This window comes from Dermacentor albipictus, chromosome 6, assembly GCF_038994185.2.
Source record: "Dermacentor albipictus isolate Rhodes 1998 colony chromosome 6, USDA_Dalb.pri_finalv2, whole genome shotgun sequence".
NCBI classification, from domain to species: Eukaryota; Metazoa; Arthropoda; class Arachnida; order Ixodida; family Ixodidae; genus Dermacentor; species Dermacentor albipictus.
Window position 1 is genome coordinate 90,026,774 of NC_091826.1, and position 18,047 is coordinate 90,044,820.

Sequence of the window (18,047 nt, forward strand, 5' to 3'; positions counted from 1 at the left end):
ATCATAGGTGGGGAAAATTTTGATAGAACATTAGAGGTGTTAAATATAAAAATGAAAAATGTAGCTATAAATCGGGGGTTCTCATGCCTGCCACTGTAACCTCTAACAAAATATACTGCCAAACAGCAGAGCTACCTTTGTATAAGAGTGCAGGCTCTGTACCGCGTGTCCCAGCTATCGTTAGCCAAGCTGTTCAATGAAAAATAATGTTTAAGAAACGCGGTGCACGATGCGATATTAAGACCTACCTGGTTCGGTCATCGGGTCTCTAACAACTGAACACTGCAGGTTTTATAATTGTATCCCACACTGCATTTTTACAGAGAAGCTAATTATGGCTAGGGTTCCATGAAATTTTCATGTGGGCAAGCAAAAGCTATCATCATCAGCACTGGCTCGTACCGCGTTAAGCAAGCAAAAAATGCAATGGGTCATCCCTCTCGTAATGCGTAGGTTATATATACTCTGTGTGCAAGGACTGTGGGCGGACCTGCTCCAAAGGTGAAGCAGGCTTCAAGCACTCCGCCAACTTGCAAAAATAAGTTTGATATCTTCGATACAAATAGAACCCATATCAGATATCAAGCTGATAAGAACAGATGGTACACTTTGACCCCCGTTGGCCATGTCTACGTTCGCAGCGCCCTCTTATTGTCGGCGTCCCAAGTGCTTGTGTCTCCTTCCGCTCCCCGTAGTGGCAGTCCCGTCAGAGTGTTGTGCGTGTCTAGTTTCCTCCGGCTCCTTGAGGTGGCGGTCTTTTGGTCAGGTAGATACCAATAAAGGTTTCTCAAATATTTGCTGCTGCGCAACCCACGTCAGCCATGTCTACGTTCGCACTGCCTTCTCTTTTTCGGTGTTCCAAGTGCTTGCATATCTACTTTCCTTCCGCCCTCCCGTGGTGGTGGTCCCATTGAAATGTCGCATGTTTGTGCTTTCCTCTGGCTCCTCGGGGCAGCGGTCCTGTTGTCCATGATAATGTGTATATAAAGAAAACTCGGTGTAGTGTGCTACCCAGCTTCGCTGGTCATGCGCCTTCACAGTGTGGAATGGCTCACGATTTTTTTAAAATGTTTTTTCATTGCATAGCTTGGCTAACGTTAGCTGGGAAACACGGTATGTATACGCATGCAGGAGCTGTAAAAACCATTTATTTGCACACCCTAGCAGAACCTAACGTCATTGTGAGTAAATAAAGTGACTTTGTTTCGACTTCCTCAAAGTTGGTGTCAACACAAACATTGTAACGGACGAGTGTCAGCGTGACAATTTTCAATTTTCAACAAGCAATAATTATTCGATCAATCGCCAGGAGGCCGAGAGCATTCAGTAAGTGTGCTATTGATTGTACGGGTGACTGCCAGTCTTTATTTCACAAACATTTCAATGTAATGGCTACTTTATTTTTCTGGAATGTGAAAACTAGCTATAATCTCAAAGCGACCAGCATTTTACTACAAGGAAACTCTTACAGTTCCCTCAGAAACCATTGCAGTTGGAAAATTTGCGCTAGTCCAGAGACTGTTCTTAATCTGCAAAGCTTTCAGTTTTTCCTTTTTTTTGTCTCATGAAAATGGAGCTTAGCCAATTGACCTCACTGGCATTCAAACTCGTTCCTGGGACAATGTGCATGAAAGTTCTGGGCTTGCTAACCACTGCATTACTGCACAGCCTTGGCTATATTAATTTGTGCAGGGTTTCCCTTGCGTCACGCAGGCTCTGAGAGCGGTGGCGTTTCACGTATTTTGGTGGTCACAACAGGCAGTGCAGAGGATGATGGCATGAGCATTGCCAAGAAAAATGATTGATTTAGTTAAATATTGTGAAACGGCTGCGTCTGGCTGTGAGAGCCCGCTGCTTTCACAGAAAAGTTGAGACCCATAGGAATTGCTGATTCTTTTTGGACGAGTCTGCAGGGCCAACAAGAGGTGAAACCAGCATCTTGATTGGACATAAGGGGAACAAATTTTTTCTCGCTACAACCTTTGTCTGGATGAAAGCAAAACAATTTCCTTGTCTCTCTAGACTTCTTCCAACGACAACGGGGATCCCAAGATAATGCTGCGTAAGCACCAGACAACATACACAGTAGGTTATTATTACAGCACAAGTTAGTGCCAGAACTGCATCAATATGTTGCCTGTATTGATGGTTGTAGTACGGTTGCTAGTAGATTTTTGTGATTAGCGCCTTGGCTCAACAGCGGACAGCACAGAGTTGTTGCTTATGTTGCCTGCTACAGGCGACGGAGGCATATGCAGGAACTCTAGAATGGCGAGGAACTTTAGGATGTCGCAGTGAACAGTGCCATGAAACGGGGAATTCATTCAGGGCATGCGGAACAGACAGTGCACTGGGTAAGTACAGTGTGCAAGGTGTGACTGGCACGTTGTGCCACGGTGGCACATTACTTTTCCTATATGGTAGTGTTTCTGAGCTTGCACATCACCAGTTTCTCACTGCACTGAGCTTCTGCAGGGAAAATGCAAAGCCAATAACAATGGAGATAGACTTCTGATTTCACTACACCTTTTGTTTTCCGTGGTAAATGCGAGTACTTTACTTCTATTGTTCTCTGGCCATCATTGGCCCTTGTGCCTAAAATCCCCTATGTAATCATCATCATCACTTCTATTATTATAACTGGTCATTGCAGATGTGCTATGATACGTTGCTATGATGAGAGATCACTACCACAAAAATGAACACAAAAGGAATGAGAAACAAATGTCTTGCTCAACAAGTACCCTTAACGGCCTGGGGAGTAACGTGTGTGAACGCCCTGAATTTTTCATTGGAATTGCATGCAGTATGTCGTTCACATGTATAGATCTCAAATACTTGAGCAGTATGCTGGCAGAAGGCTTTCTTGAAGAAAAGTGGAACAGACATGGACAAAGTACTTGACATTTTGCCCCCAACAAGAGGCTTTGTTTACAATTGTTACTTTCTTATTGGCTAATGTTCGCAAAGTCGCCTAGAACTGTATATCAATTGCAGAATTAACACCATGGCAAAAACAAGCTAATTGTGCCCTGCGACATGTTGTGCTGTCACAAGGGGTGCTGTAAGCAAAAATGCTGGTGGTGCCTACGATAGGTGCAAGGTAGATGCGTTGTGGAGATTAGCTATACTCTTGCGCTCAAAGCTGGCAGCTCGCTGGGGCGGTGGTGGTGTACATAAACGAAAGTCGAATATGTGTGCTGTTGGCAAAGCATACATTAGCGATGCTGTGCTGAGCTAAGGTCATTTGGCAACCCTTGAGCATCTTTTCTTAAAGCACAGCTTCGTTTGCCTAGTCTACCATGGTCATGCACCTGTCAGTTCTTCAGTATCTTACACGATATGCTTATGCATGTATATGCATAAGCATATCGTGTAAGCTTAGAGTCATAATGTTATGTCAATGGAGTCACGAATATCGACACTATAGGTGGTACCACACTCTAACCGAAACAACCTTAGAAACTTGTACACGTGCAGACCAAGGAGCTGTGCTTATCCAACAATGAAAGCTCACAACTGGGACGTTTGCATACTCTTAAATTTGCAAACACCGAAGGCGTAGCACGTGATGACTAACTTTCGCAGACACTGCATGTTCACATGAAGCAGAATAAATAATGGGGGAAAAAATGCTGAGGAGGGAAGTACTATTCACTGGTGCAGTGAGAAGGCGAAGAAAGAAAATGTGCACACATTGACGCGGTTTGGCACAGAGTGCCCCCAGACCAGCGGTATGAGCCAGGCATGGCCTCTGAGATCTGCCATCACGTTTTGAAGGCCACCTAGGTAGCCCTGGCACTTCTGCAGCTTCAATGCTCGTGCACTGCGTGCAGCCTCGGTATGGCACGCTGCTGCGCCTGCACCGTTTTTTCTTTTTAAAGTGAACAGCTTTGCGTGGCCCTGTCACCCGTTGTTGTGGTCGGTGGTTGGTGGCCAGAGATTGGAACAAAGGCGCCATGGCAAAGGGCACGTGCACTGACATTGCGGGGCATGAGGACCTTTCATCCGCTCACGTGTTTGACAGCAAAGCTGTTAGCCCCTTGTTGGTTGGGATGTTTCGTGGGCTCGTGCTCACCCAAAGACAGTACCGCCACCTAGTGGCCGCGGCTACTCAGACAGTCTTCCAATGGCAGCTGCAAAAGGGCTTTGTCTTCGAGTTTCCACATGACGGAATTATGTTTTCTCGTATACTCGAATTACAATTCGAAGCTACCACGTCTGCAGCTTGTGTGTAACTCGTACTTTACGAATTTTCTGACACAACTTACTTTGAAAAATTCAATTAGTTCAACAAGACACTTGTACTTGTCGGAAGGCCTAGAAGAATGAGGACGTAGGCTGCATTTCTGTACACGTGCTTGCATGCATGACTTGTTTCGCTTGTGGTGGTGCTTGTCTAATGTCGCCCAACGTCAGTTGGGATGGTTGTAATTGTCTAATGTCGCTTGTGATTGTCTGATGTTGGCAACAGCTTTGCTGTACATCCACTTTCACAGGGTGGAATGGCGGCGGATTCTTTTTTACGTACCCACTTCAGTGCGTTATTTTTCAGTGGATTTAAACTTGTGTATTAAAATATAAACTATGCTTTGACTATAACAGCTAAAACATAATTTGCCATGACTAAATGTTTGGTGGTTCATGCTGTATTTATTATTTGCAGTCTAAGTTAATTTATTTTAAAAAGCAATGTTCAATGCCAGAAAATAGCACGTCAACACCAAGTTTAGTTAAAGGCACTTGACATAGTAAACATGAATATAAGCCATACGTACAATTGGTCCTTTTTCGCCATTTGAGAGAAATTGGTGTACAAAAATTCAGCCTTTTGCTGGTAGGCTGCTGCAACTGCCTCAGAAGGCATTTAGCTTGCTTTTCGATGGTTGAGGAATGTCAAAGGCACGAGTTCAGCAGATACCTTTAAGCTGCATCAAACACTCCCTGGGATCCAGGGGCCGTTCTAAGAATACTGGGATCTTATGCACCCCTTTTTATGTTACCATGAACTATGCTTTTCATTTCTTTCCTGAGAATTCTTTGTATTGCTTTCCCATTTTTATTTGTAACACTGTTTTGCAAGCACATTGTCATTGTAAACATTTTTAGCTCTCATGTATCAGTTTCCTGTTGTCATATTTGTTCCAAAACACCCCCCTTACTCAATGCTCCCCTCGGGGCCTGTAAGGTACGTAATTTGAAATAAATAAATAAATAAGTAGGTAGTCTGAAGAAAATCGTTCTATTACATTAGTCAAACATAATGACATTTTTCTTCGTTAACTGTAAAGAAACAGCTGCGTTTACGGGCTGTTGACTATTGAATTTGTCCAGTACGATTAGCAACTGTCATAACTTGTTTAATGCATGTATACATTAGGAAGGAAACGCAGTTACAAATCAGATGCGAACGTAGAACCATCCACGCTCTTTAATCGGACTTTGGGCTGCTAAAGGCTGTTTCACATGCTGCGATAGGGCGTCAAAAATCGGTGCAGTCGCAGGCATCTCAATGCGATTTTGACGTATATATAGTAGCAACAGGTCCGAAAACGAAATTTTTTTGATCATTATCATCATCATCAAAGCTCGCACATATGCTTGCAGGATCTCCAAGAAAAAGAAATAGACATGGCGGCCTCCTGTTATCTAGTTGGGCTGCAGTATCAGTTATCACGTTTGTTTTGCGTGGTTTTTATAACATGAGGTAGCGGCAAACGAGGTCGTTCTCCTTACGCTTAAAGACTTGTCCTAGTCGTCCCTCAGAGCCCGATTGCACTATGGGCCACCGTTGGAGTTCGAGGTGAGCTTCATTTCGATCATGATTGCGATGCTACGAAGGAGCTTCTGACAGCTTGCGCGGAGAGTTGCGAAGCAGCGATTGTTCGCGACACTCTTTACCTTGTTCTTAAATAGTGTTTAGCTGTAAGTGCAGTTGAGCGCGCTGTACGCAAAAGAGCTTCCACGCTTGTAATCGCACTACACTAAACGGTACCATCATTTGTTCAGTCGCAAGAAACCTGTGATCTACGCCAGGGACCAGAAAGAGTTCTGGTCGATCCGTTGGAAAACCGGAGACACTCCGTGGCAGACGCAAGGCATACATCGGTGAGTAGGCAAGCAGGCTATGAGGCTGTGTTACAGACTGGTCAAATTTGGATCCTCTTCAAGTGCGACTGTCAGAAAACGGTGCTTCAGATCAGATTGTGCGCTCTATACCCCTCAGTGTCTTTTGCTTGCTGGCTGGTTGCTTTTTGTTTGCTTTTCTAACACTGTGAACAGCTGCTGGCCGCTCGCGTGCTGCCACTGTTATTTGTTATTGATGCGGCAAGTACTGCCAGTATGCTTCACCACAACACGCATCTGTACTGCGGTGAAGCTTACTGAAGCACCTCAGTCATTATTTATTTACTGATTTAATTAAGTACCTCAGATACCCCTTTCTTCGGGTTTTACATGAGGAATAGATAAAGGGGAAAATGAGATGTACTCTCGGATAGTCACTTTCAGTGTGCTCTGATTGGCTGGTTGAGCAACACTTAATGAGCTGATTGGCTCTCTGAGCGAAACCGCTGAAATCATACAATGCACCGTGTACTTAGTCACACAAAAGCGACACAATTGTCAAAAGTGATCGTCCGAGAATAGTATATCCCCTGATGTTCACAAGTATAGACAGGTGGAGGATGAATGGCTTTTTACGGACTTATGCGAAGCGATAGTCAGTGGGCAAAAGTATGACGGAGTGGTTAGTTGACGATTGTTATAATTTGTGGAAAATGGAAAGTCTCGAGATCTTGTGGTGGCATTTAAGACAATCAAGGTTGACCCGAGCGTTTAGTGCTGTGGTGGTTGTAGGATAAGAGTTATCGGAATAAATGAACCTCATGGTGCTTGAAAGGTTAATCTGGTGGGGGTCCCAAATTGTGCTGGTGTACTCGAGCTTTGACTCTTCTAGCATTTGGCAGGCAAATATTTTTACAGAGAACGGGGTGTGATGCAAGTGTATGTGATGCTTATTTCGAGATAAGCAGGCGCCGAGATATTAAGGAAGAAAAGTGGGAGCCATATAAATGCCAATGGTGGAAGAAAACTAGTGCAGTTTTCTTTGTGTTAAGGGCCATCAACCACGTGGGGCAGCATCTTACCATGTGATGCAGATCACTTAATAATTTATGACAGTCATGATTGTTATATTGATGCTGTGGTATTTAAATAACGCAGTCTCTGGTGAACAAACCAATGTTAGAGAATATGTTATTAGGCAGATTGTTTACATGCAATTTAAGAAAAGTAAGCGACCGAGTATCATGTACTTGGTTATGTCTGAGGCAACTGGTGTGTTATGGGATGCTCGATTGTTAGCCTACACAAACTATTGTCAATTAGCAAGGCAGTCATGCACCCAATTTAGCTCAAGAATTAACGTTCAAATGTGTAAGCTTTAGTAGAAGGCGTCATTAAGCAACTTTGTCAAAAGTTTTTCAAAACCTAAATAGAGTGAATCTACGAGTTCAGTGATATCAAGGCTGGATCTTATATTGCTAACAAATGAGACTAAGTTGGTTAGAACATGAGCGGTATTTAAGGAACCTATGTTGGACGAGGGGAGACAGATAGACAGATATTCATTATTTTATTATGTTTGAATAGATTATGTGTTCCATTAGTTTTGAAGGAGCACTCGTGTTCTTTAAGTAGTTTTCTCATGATGACTGCGGGCCATTTTTGTGCACAGGAATGATTTTGCCAACCTTTGAATCGTGGAGTATGATGGCGGTAAATGGTGGTTGAGAGGGAGTATTGCAAAATGTGTGATAAAAGTACAGTGGAAATTTATTTGTGGCTTTTTAGTATTTTTGCATTTATGCTGTCGATTCTAGCCAACAATGCTAGTTTAAGGCACTCAATTATTTTTATTATCGGCATTAGCTTCAAATGTGTTACCAGGCATCACTTGGTGATCAGAGTGGGGACAATTGAGAAGGTTGCCTATCGGCTCATCAGTAAACACAGAAAAGAAAGTCAGAACTAGAGTTTCAGCACCATCTTCATGCTGTACAGGGAAGTTGAGATCACCACATAGTGATATCGGTGGGCAAGATTTAGGGTTCACAACTTGTCAGAACTGTTTAGCATTGTTATAAACGAGAAGAAAGGGAGTTAACCGAAGGGCCCAATTTTTTATTTGTCATATCATAAGAAGCCAACAAACACTGACACCAAGGACAGCATAAGCGAAATTACTTGTGCTTAATAAATGAAATAAAGAAAGTATAAATTAATGGAAGTGAAAGTGGATGAAAAAACAACTTGCCGCAGGTGGGGAACGATCCTACAACCTTCGTATATCACGTGCGATGCTCTATCAATTGAGCTACCGTGGCACTGTTTCCCCATCCACTTTCTTGGGTATTTATGTATCCTAGTAGAACCCTGGGAGTGTTTGCCAGCGCCATCACTCCCAGACCTTGGCGACGGATGTTGAACATCCTTTCTGCCGCAGGTGTCACGAGAACGTGATCTTTTTTGGGGTGAAGGCAACCAGTCAATAAACCCACACATGCTACCTGAAGGCAGCAATGTTGCCGGATTCGAGACCCTCGTTATGTAATAAATGGGAAGAAAGGGAGTTAACCGAGGGGACCTATTTTTTCTTAGTCATATCATAAGAAGCCAACAAACACTGACATCAAGGTTGTGGGATCGTTCCACACCTGCGGCAAGTTGTTTTTTTATCCACTTTCATTTCCATTAATTTATCGTTTCTTTATTTCATTTATTAAACACAGGTAATTTCTCTTATGTTGTCCTTGGTGTTAGTGTTTGTTGGCTTCTTAGCATTATTATGTAGCAAAGCGGGTAGGGTGGATGAAAAGAAGGAATGCTTAGTTTTGGCGGCAAGGGATTCAGGTTTCTTTTCAATGTTGCTGTACCTACTCCATGCGGAAGGGGCAGGGTATTCCGGAATGCGTATAAGGCTCTTGCCAAAAGCTTTCTTGCTTCTCTGTAGCGGGAGAGCCTTTTCGCTCATATGAGCTAACATGTGACACTGAGTGCAACATGGACGAGTGAAAAATGTAGATGTCTCTTGTGGCGCGTTGCGGCATGAGTTGCAGGGAGGTTCAATGGTGTGCCGTGGTGAAGGTGACTTGAGTCGTGTACTGTGATGGAAGGATCAAGCACGTTGCAGTGTCCCTTAGTCGTGCACAGGAACCTTTTCCACATAGTAAAGTCTTGCTCGTTCGCTGATGCACTTTTCTGACCACACCACTCTGCAATGCTTGCAGGCTTCTGGACCAACACCAAGAGCTGGTCCTGGCTGGAAAACAAAATGCCCGCGTGTTCATTCCACTGTGTGGAAAGGCCCCTGAACTGTTATGGTGAGCTTCGTTTTAGTGTACTCTGTTCCTTGACTGCCTAAGTATGAATAGCTTGGATGCTCTGTTTGCACAGCGTGTGATTTTTTTTTTTCCCGCCTTCTTTTTCACACCACAGTGGTGGCACTGCTTAATGGTTGCATTGTCTTGATTGGTTGACCATTGTCGTCGTCACGAGCCTATGTTGTGTCCACTGCACGACGAAGGCCTATCCAAGTGATCTTTAATTACCTCTGCCTTGTGCTAGCTGACCCATCTTAGACCTGCAAGTTTCCTAATTTCATCACCCTACCCAATTTCCTGCCGTCCTCGACCACACTTTCCTTCTTTTGCTACCCATTTTATAACTAATTTACCGCCATTTATCTGCCCTGTGCATTACATGGCCTACCCAGCTCCGTTTCTTCTTAATGTCAACTGGAGTATTGGCTATCCCCGTTTGCTCACTAAACCATACCACTGCCTTCCTCTCTCTTAACATTACACCTATTATTTGTTGTTGTATTGCTAGTTACGCAGTTGACCGTAGTGCTGGTTAACAGAGCAGACAAGAGGGGTTCATTGCGTGGGAACAAGGCATGTGCTGGTGTGAATATCATCCACGATTATCCCCCTTGAAGTGCGGTTCCAGGGAACCTCAGGGGTCTTCAAGAGAGTTTCAAAGGATTCAGCAGAAACTGTAATTTTTTAACTCTAATGCAATGACTGAAGATCATTTCAGTAGGAATGACTAAGTAGCCAACCACTAGAAAGGCCAATATTTTTGCAGCTAGCAAGCTTAAAAAGTAGCCACCTTGGCACAAAATATCATTACATTGTCTGGGAGTATTCTGATAGCACTGGAGTTCTCTCTGTGTTTTTTTAGGAGTACAGAGAGGTTCTTAAACTCGCATTGGGCTGTTCTCAATAATTCAATTAGAGAGAATAAAAGAGTGACTCAAATTTGGCGACATTTATTTTCATGTCCCCCCCCCCCTCAAGAACATTTCTGGGAAGAGAACCTTTATAGATAAAGGTTAATGGTGCCTGGTGCCTGCATTACTATTGTGCCTACCTATAATGAATTCAAGCATCACCTCATATGACCACACTGAATGGTCAGAGTTTATCGAGCACTGAAGTACAGTCAGGCTGATCTGCACAACACCTTTTAAGTGGTCAGTGTGCACCATTATAGGACTGCTAAAATTCTGAGCCAGCAGGCTCGAAAAATGGCCACCTTGGCACAATATAGCCTAACTTGGTAGCCCTGCCTGTGACCCCATGTAGCTTAATACCCATTTAGGTAATTGAGTCCGGATTCACTGTTGCGCCCATCTCGTGGCTCTCTTCCTGTAGGTTCTATGGTCGTGCTCACAATGTTATCGGCGTGGAGTACATAGAGAGGTCAGCCAGCGAATTCTTCACGGACAATGGCCTTCCCTGCGAGGAAACAACCTGCCATGTGCTGAAGTGTAAAGTCTTCCGTGTAAGTAAGCCTTGTCCTGCTAGCTACTGATCAACAGTAGTCAAGGAAGGTGCATCATGGAACATTTTACGAATACGATTTATTTCATGTTTGTTCGAAACATGGGGAGATGGAAGAAAAAAGCTGCTGAACAGCAGCTTGACAAGCTCCCACCCCCCTTGTTTACATAGGGAACAGCAGCTCATACAATATACATATGCAGATCAGCATACACGCACACACACACACACACACACATTTTGATGGATACTATTTTATACATCACTAAAAAATGGTGAAAGACAATTTCCATAAAATATATACAAGTACGAAACGTAGTGTAAGTATGCATGATTGAAAATACTTCAAAGATTTGAAAGAACAGCAGTTATAAAATCAAAGAGAAGAATTAACAGGTGCACAGAGCATACAGATCAAACCTGAGAAGAACTTTCCATAAAAGGTAGTGCATAGGTAGTACATTTGTAGCATTTGAGAAAGAAAAAAGAAGGAATTACTGTTTCTCAAGGCTATTTCTAAACAACTACAGGAATAAATCACTGAATTCTGTTTTCGAAATGCTCATCTTATCAATTTCTTTGCGAAAAAAATAATTTAATACACTTCGTACTGTGTGTCGTAACATTTGTTCACCATAATTAGTGTGGTTACGATGGTCTTCCCAGTGCTAGGATGTCTAGTTGTATAATAACGGGTTTTCGTTTACAAGTTTGCCAGATTAGTTGTGAGATTAATGCCTTGTTTCTTTTCATCTCTTAACTCTTTACAAAGGTAATAGTTATACAAGTTCTCTATGTTAATTAGTCTAAACTTTCTAAGCAAGCTGCCTGCTGACTAGTCTGGTGATTTTGACTTGTCTATGTCAAAGTCTTGACATAAACAAGTCCACTTGTCAAAACGGTGGCTCCGGTGATGCCACTTGTTTAAAGACCATTGATCCACTTTAGGTCTCCCTGTCGTTCTCTTTTCTTGCTTGTACTGCTACGAAGCTTCAGAGAAGGGCAGCTCGAAAAGGAGGCCAGATGTGATCTGAGTGAATGAATGGTAGGATGACAGATGAGGATGAAGAAAAGAGACACCAGAAGTGCTCCCTCACAGCTAAAGCTCTCTCGCGCGTTGTGCTGTCTTGTTTGTTTGTACACGTCTGTCGTGCTAGCCGAAATTCATTGTAGGTCGATACCAACTCATCTAAATGGTCAGCTTGACCAAAATGTAACCTTTGACTTGTGGAAAGAACTTGGCACCTTGAAGGATGAGAAAGCAGGGCTAGCAAAGTAGAGGAAGCCAACTGTGCCTTTTTGTATATGATGTTGCGTTTAAGTGTTCCAAGCTAAAGTAACATGCCATAGCCTGGTAAGGGAAGGATTTGTCATTGGCAGTAAATTTTTTTGAACCTGTGAAGGATGTGGGGTCTCATACGGGCTCTTGGGACAAAAGAATGACAACACAGTAGTGCAGACAACCACAAAGGCATTTATTGCACCCGTCATGCATCAATGCCAGCTAGCTGAATTACTGCCGATAGAACGTGCCGATGGGTGCTGATGAATCGAGGAGGTCTGACTCACCATGACAGGATATCGAGCAAATGTGTTCACTCTCATGCTGGAAACTAACGCCTAACCCTTCTCGTGTACAGCAAACACGCAAACGGTGGCATGTTTGCATGATCATGTTCGCCCATCCCCGGTGTCCCGCTCCAAAGCCTTTGTCAGGATGGTCCTGCGAAGTGTGCCAGCGAGTTCCTAAAATGTCCGCGCACATAGCTGACTCCATGCCAAAGAGGAAGAGGCTACTCCGTCTTGTGTCCAAGTAGCCTCACCGTTAAGTTGTGTTAGGAGCTCAACTATTGCACATACTATTCCGCAACAACACTGACTGGGGACAGCGCTTAGCTACGCAGACACGCCGGATTACAGGAGATGTGAGAACCATGCAGGGAAAACATACGGGGCTGCATGAGATTCGAGGGTCCCCACATCCTCCCCACCTTATATCGCTACATATTCTGTCAAAAACATGCTACATGGTCTAACATCAATGGGAGTTTTTGCAAGCAAGAGATAGTACATGCAGTGGTGGCTGCGCTGAGGAACTGTCTACGCACTTTTGTCAATAACCAGCACGCCGAATATATCTCTGGGATGCACTGCTGGTGTCTGTTGGTCACAGCACCTACTCTGCAGACAGATTGCATCCTGCTGGCAAGAGCCGCATTAGCTGTTGGTGACTGCTGGCGGCTCTTGTACCAGCCACCGAGGCTTGCGAGCTGGACACAGCTGGCTGCTGATGTCACTGCACCGAACCAGCCACAGGCATCTCCATTGCCTGGGGTGGCTTGATTGTGGTGCTGGGCGGCAGTGCAGATAATGTGTAGGTGACAGCAGACCAGCGGTGACTCCACTAATGCTGCATGCACTCAGCGCACTCAACAAACATAGAATAGTGCAAGGGAGAGGAATTTACCATGCGCATTGCCCGTGTGGGGTACGATGTTTAATTTAGCCAGAAAAATATTGTGTGGCTACTCAGATGCTAAATTCATGTGAACCAAGCTTGCTTTCTTGATTTGAATGAGTAATTCCAATTCATGCAAAGCTAACTGGAATGAGGGAAGCACATTGCGGCACCTCAAAGCCATGGCTAACCAGTTTGTGTCCCTGCCTACACAACAGGCAGCTGTGAAAAGCCTTAGGCCTAAGGAGTCGCTACTCTGACAACAACCGGCACCCAAGAACAACGCCCAGAGTGGGTGAAAAGCAGGCAACCGCAAGGAAACAGAAGCTCCGTGACATGGTTTTACCCCGTTCGGTGCATTCGGCATCCGAGTGGACGGTGCCCACTGTCCCGGATGGTGTCGGAGCTCCCAGTGCCAAGCAGCAATGTCAGACAACCCCTAATGGGCCATTAGGGCCCCTAAAGGCTATATGTGCACACATATAACCTTTGGCCATATGTGCCATTGGCCAGCTTCCAGAGCAATGGCTCCCAGAGTCAAAGAGATAGAAGAAGCTATTTACATAGCAAACTCAGACTACCTATGAGGCTTCCATATTCACTGCCTTCAGGCATGCCAATGCTCCACTGGCACAAGGCCTTGCTCTTTCAGGATGCAGATCATGTGGCTTTTATACAAACGAATATCTTCCAAGAACTTCGGAAAAGGCTTAGCTCGTCATTAAGTTCAAGCATGCCGCAGCAGTAATCCCTCACAAGAAAGCATGACGCTGATGCTAGTGATCAAAATCCACGTTATGTGTATGCTTCAGTTCAAACAAAGATTATCTTGAACCGAGCAAAGCTGTCAAAACTGTGATTCGGTGCACCAAGAGCCTCATGTTGGGTGCCAGATGATGAGTCTCAAACGTGCTGTGGTGACAAAGGAACGACAGCGCAGTAGTGTAGACAATCACAAGAGCATTTATTGCTCCTTTCATGCACCAACGTAAGCTAGCCGAATTGCAAACAATAGAATGTGCCCACGGGTGCTGATGAATTGAGGAAGTCAGGCTTACCATGACAGCATATAGAGAGTTAATATGTTCGCCCCAGCACTAGATGCCTAATGCCTAATGGTTTACATGTACAGCCACGCAAATGGTGGCATGTTTGAAACGTAGTGTTCATCCATCCCACTGTCCGGCTCCGAAACCTTTCTCATTACGGTTCCGCAAAGTGTGCAGGTGCGAGCGTGGTACAACTGCACACAGTCGACCCCAAGCCAAAGATGAAGAGGCTCCTCCTGTTTGTGTCTGAGTAACCCCGCCATTATATGGTGTTAGCAGCGCAACACTCATGCTATCTCACATACTATTCTGCAACTATACCGACCGGCGGCGGCGCTTGGCTATGTAAGTAAGGCATATTATAGGAGATGCGAGAGCCCTGTGGGGAAAACAACATACGGAGGCACAAGAGAGTCGAGCATCCCCACGAGGAGCATGCCTTTCTACCCTGAGGACAGTTAAACTTCAATATAACAAAGTCAGTAAATTGGCACTGTGCTTCGTTCTATCGAAATTTTACTACATGAAGTTCTACATTGTATTAAAGAAAGCACAGTCACCAGCCAATTTTTCTTATGCGGAAGGGGCCATAATAAAATTTCCAGGTAATCAGACAGTTAAAAAAAAAATTTGAATAAAAAAAAAGAATGTTCTTTAAATTTGAGAGTTGACTACCAAAATAACAACTTGATGCTATGTTGATGAAGATTTATATTTGCAGTAGCTTTCGCATCTGCTGCTGTGCTGCAATGGTTTATTGCCAACAACACCTCCAATGTTGTCTAGAGTTGGACGACACCGAGTGCTGTGTTCATCGTGCGCGCATCATGTCCGAAAAAAACCTAGCCAGATTCAGTATGACTTTATGAATTGGTTTTGTGGAGGAGGTGGGGTTGCCATGGTTTAAGTCTGAGTGAGATGTGGCATGATGTTCGAAATTTTGGTTGTCGTTATGTATTCGTTCCACAGAATGCCATCTGTGGCAACAACTGTCCAGTCAAAATTGCTGTCATTTCTCACAAAATCTGATGGCAAGAAAGTGCTTGAATGAATTTCGTACAGTAACGTGCGTCAGACTTCATATACGGGATGAATATGTAATGTAATTGCTTCTGAGTGAAGTTGAAAATGATTGAAAGCAGTGTGTACCATTTGCACGAGTGATAACACACTATGGACCCAGTACAAGAAGCTATGATTCACAAACTGAATGATGAAAAGATAAATTATTGGCCTTGCATTAGGAGACGGGAGGACAGCAGCAAAGATTTGTGCCATTTTGTAGTTACATTGTTCGTAGACAATGCAACAATTGGCTGATTCCCCGTGCTTTTGTCGATCACAGTGCCTAAATCCTGCAACGTGGCCTATGTGGATCTTTACAAGTGGTATGATTGAGGAGCTCTTTCGTCCACCTCAGTTTGGCTGACAGAAGAGCTCCTCAATCATACCAGTTGCAAAGCTGGTATTAGTAGCGATATTCTCAGTCGTTCATTTTTGGTGTACAGTCACTTTTACGAGATTTCGAGTGACCAATAGTGGATGTTCCAGCATCTACGGGCAATAGTGTTCCGGGCCCTGTGCCAAGACAGCATGCTTGGTGCTGTGCCAGGAGCTATGGTGTTGGCCTGCTAAGCACGAGGTCGCGGGATCAAGTCCCAGCCGCCGCGGCTGTATTTCGATGAGGGTGAAATGCAAGAACATCTGTGTCCCCTTCATTGGGGGCATGTTAAAGTCCCCTGGTGGGGAAAATTAATCCCGAGTCCCCCCTACGACATGCCTCATAATGAAATTTGTAGTTTTGGCATGTAAAAACCCAAAATTTAATCTAACTCAATCTCGCAAAATGATTTTGTGTTTTAATATGAACAAGAATACTACTCCCACTTTCTTTCGGAAGGTGTGCTACACAGTGCTTACGTGTAAATCCCATTCCCTTTCACTGACAATTTAACCTACTGGCTGCTTCCTACAAGAGGCCATCGTAGCAGTGTTAGTCTCTGTGGTAAGCTTTTACCGTACTATCTGTTACAAAAGTTGCCAGATTGAACACAAAGCCTGATTTATCAAAATTATTTCATTTATCAAGGCGACGTTTGTATACCTCTTATCAATTTTGCAATCTTGTGCACACTGTAGCATGATTGCACACGCTCGACATACCTAGAGTTTCATTTTAGGTACCTCCTAACTGGGTGAAGTGTGCGTATAATGCTACAGTAACACCTTACTATAATGAAATGGAGTACAGATAAACATCAGTATAGCAAAGTTGTATATAATGAAATTCACGATATAACAAAGTATTTAAGTTTTTATAACTTCTTGTCTCTAGAACACCATGTATGTAATGAAGTGTGTTTATGCACAATTTAAATGTAATGAAATTTCGGTGCTGCCGCGAAGGAATAATGAGACAATAAATGGAAACCTCTGTGGATGCAGATGGTCAAATTTTTGAATTACACGCGGCGGCTTGTGAGCGCATCTTTCAAATCGTGCGCCACGCTACTGAGAGCGGCTGCTGAAGTAGAGCGGCGCCGTGTTCTGTACAAAGTCCTAGTGCGATGATATCCTATCACGCCCGCACGTTGTATGCTTTCGGTGCGAGTGAAAGTGTGCTGTAGGGGAGCCGAGAAGGATGGTGGCTGGACGAGCGCCGTCTTCTTGCGTGAGCAAGGGGGGGAGGGGTGGGAGCTTGCGGTAATGAGATCGAGTGCACACAAGGGAGGCGGGGGGGGGGGGGGGGTGCAGGTTGATGTATGTCTCCTTTCCTAGCACAGCTACGGCAGCTCATGGCTGCCAGTGTGGCTGAGCGCATAGCCAGCCTGCGCGCCCTGTTTTAAATGTAATCTGCCACACATGCGAAGACTGGGTAAGCTGAGATGGTGTGGCATCCTACGCTGTCTTTCTGTGCGTTTGGTGCTGGAGGTTGGTAATCTCCAATTTGGGAGACACATTGAAGCGAGAGGCAGGCGGAGCATTTGCTCCCCCCTGTTCGCGCTTTCCGTGATAGCTTTGTCCCTCTGTGGATGACACTATCAGATGCGGGGGTGGAGTGGACGCGAAAGCGTGGCTGGGCTGTTACCCTTCATGCCACCGATTTGAAGATGTCACCGATACGCCATGAAACTGTTGTCTTTTGTCGCCAACTGTCAGATTTCACAAAATACTTTGTTTTTTCTCATCCAATTTTGCTTTTTCGATTGCCCAACAATTCTGAAAATTTTGCAGCCCCTGCCGTTTAAGACGTATCCACTAGCGACCGCACTTGTTTACAAAAAATATTGAATTTCAATATAACGAAGCATATTGCCAATTTTACAGACTTCGTTAATCTTGGTTTAACAGTATAACAAAATATATATAACGAAGTTAGTGAAATTCTCATTGAAATCAACATAGAGGTTCACATTCCGGTACATGCAATAATGGACATAACAGAGTAATCTTGGCTTCCCCTTCAGCTTTGTTATGAGAAAGTTTCAGTGTATGAAGCAATGTGTGGTCGATGGTACGTAGGATCGAATCTCATGTCTTCCAGCACTTCAGCCCAATGCTATTAGACTACGTATGCACGCATACTTCTCTTGTGCCAAGGTCACCTTTTGAAACATCGTACACGTGCACCCCGTGCCAGTTTCTCGCATCCTTTCCTTGTGACAGCTAGCGCTTTGATATGCTGTGTTAGAT

At 44.2% G+C, this 18,047-nt stretch overlaps 1 protein-coding gene and 1 non-coding gene across 2 annotated transcripts in view; one reads left to right on the forward strand and one right to left on the reverse strand.

Moving 5' to 3' along the window:
- Positions 1 to 444: 444 nt before the first annotated feature.
- On the reverse strand, positions 445 to 627 carry LOC135912420 (U2 spliceosomal RNA). Its single transcript, XR_010567660.1, has one exon. It is a non-coding gene; the product is annotated as a U2 spliceosomal RNA (small nuclear RNA).
- A 4,961-nt stretch (positions 628 to 5,588) lies between these two features.
- The window catches only part of LOC135912392 (thiopurine S-methyltransferase-like), a 38,311-nt gene continuing 25,852 nt past the window's right edge, over positions 5,589 to 18,047 (forward strand). Inside the window, exons 1-4 of the mRNA XM_065444836.1 lie at positions 5,589 to 5,803; positions 6,010 to 6,108; positions 9,291 to 9,383; positions 10,719 to 10,848. Coding sequence (XP_065300908.1) covers positions 5,781 to 5,803; positions 6,010 to 6,108; positions 9,291 to 9,383; positions 10,719 to 10,848 — 345 coding nt within the window. The 5' untranslated portion in view covers positions 5,589 to 5,780. The remainder of the gene's footprint in view (positions 5,804 to 6,009; positions 6,109 to 9,290; positions 9,384 to 10,718; positions 10,849 to 18,047) is intronic.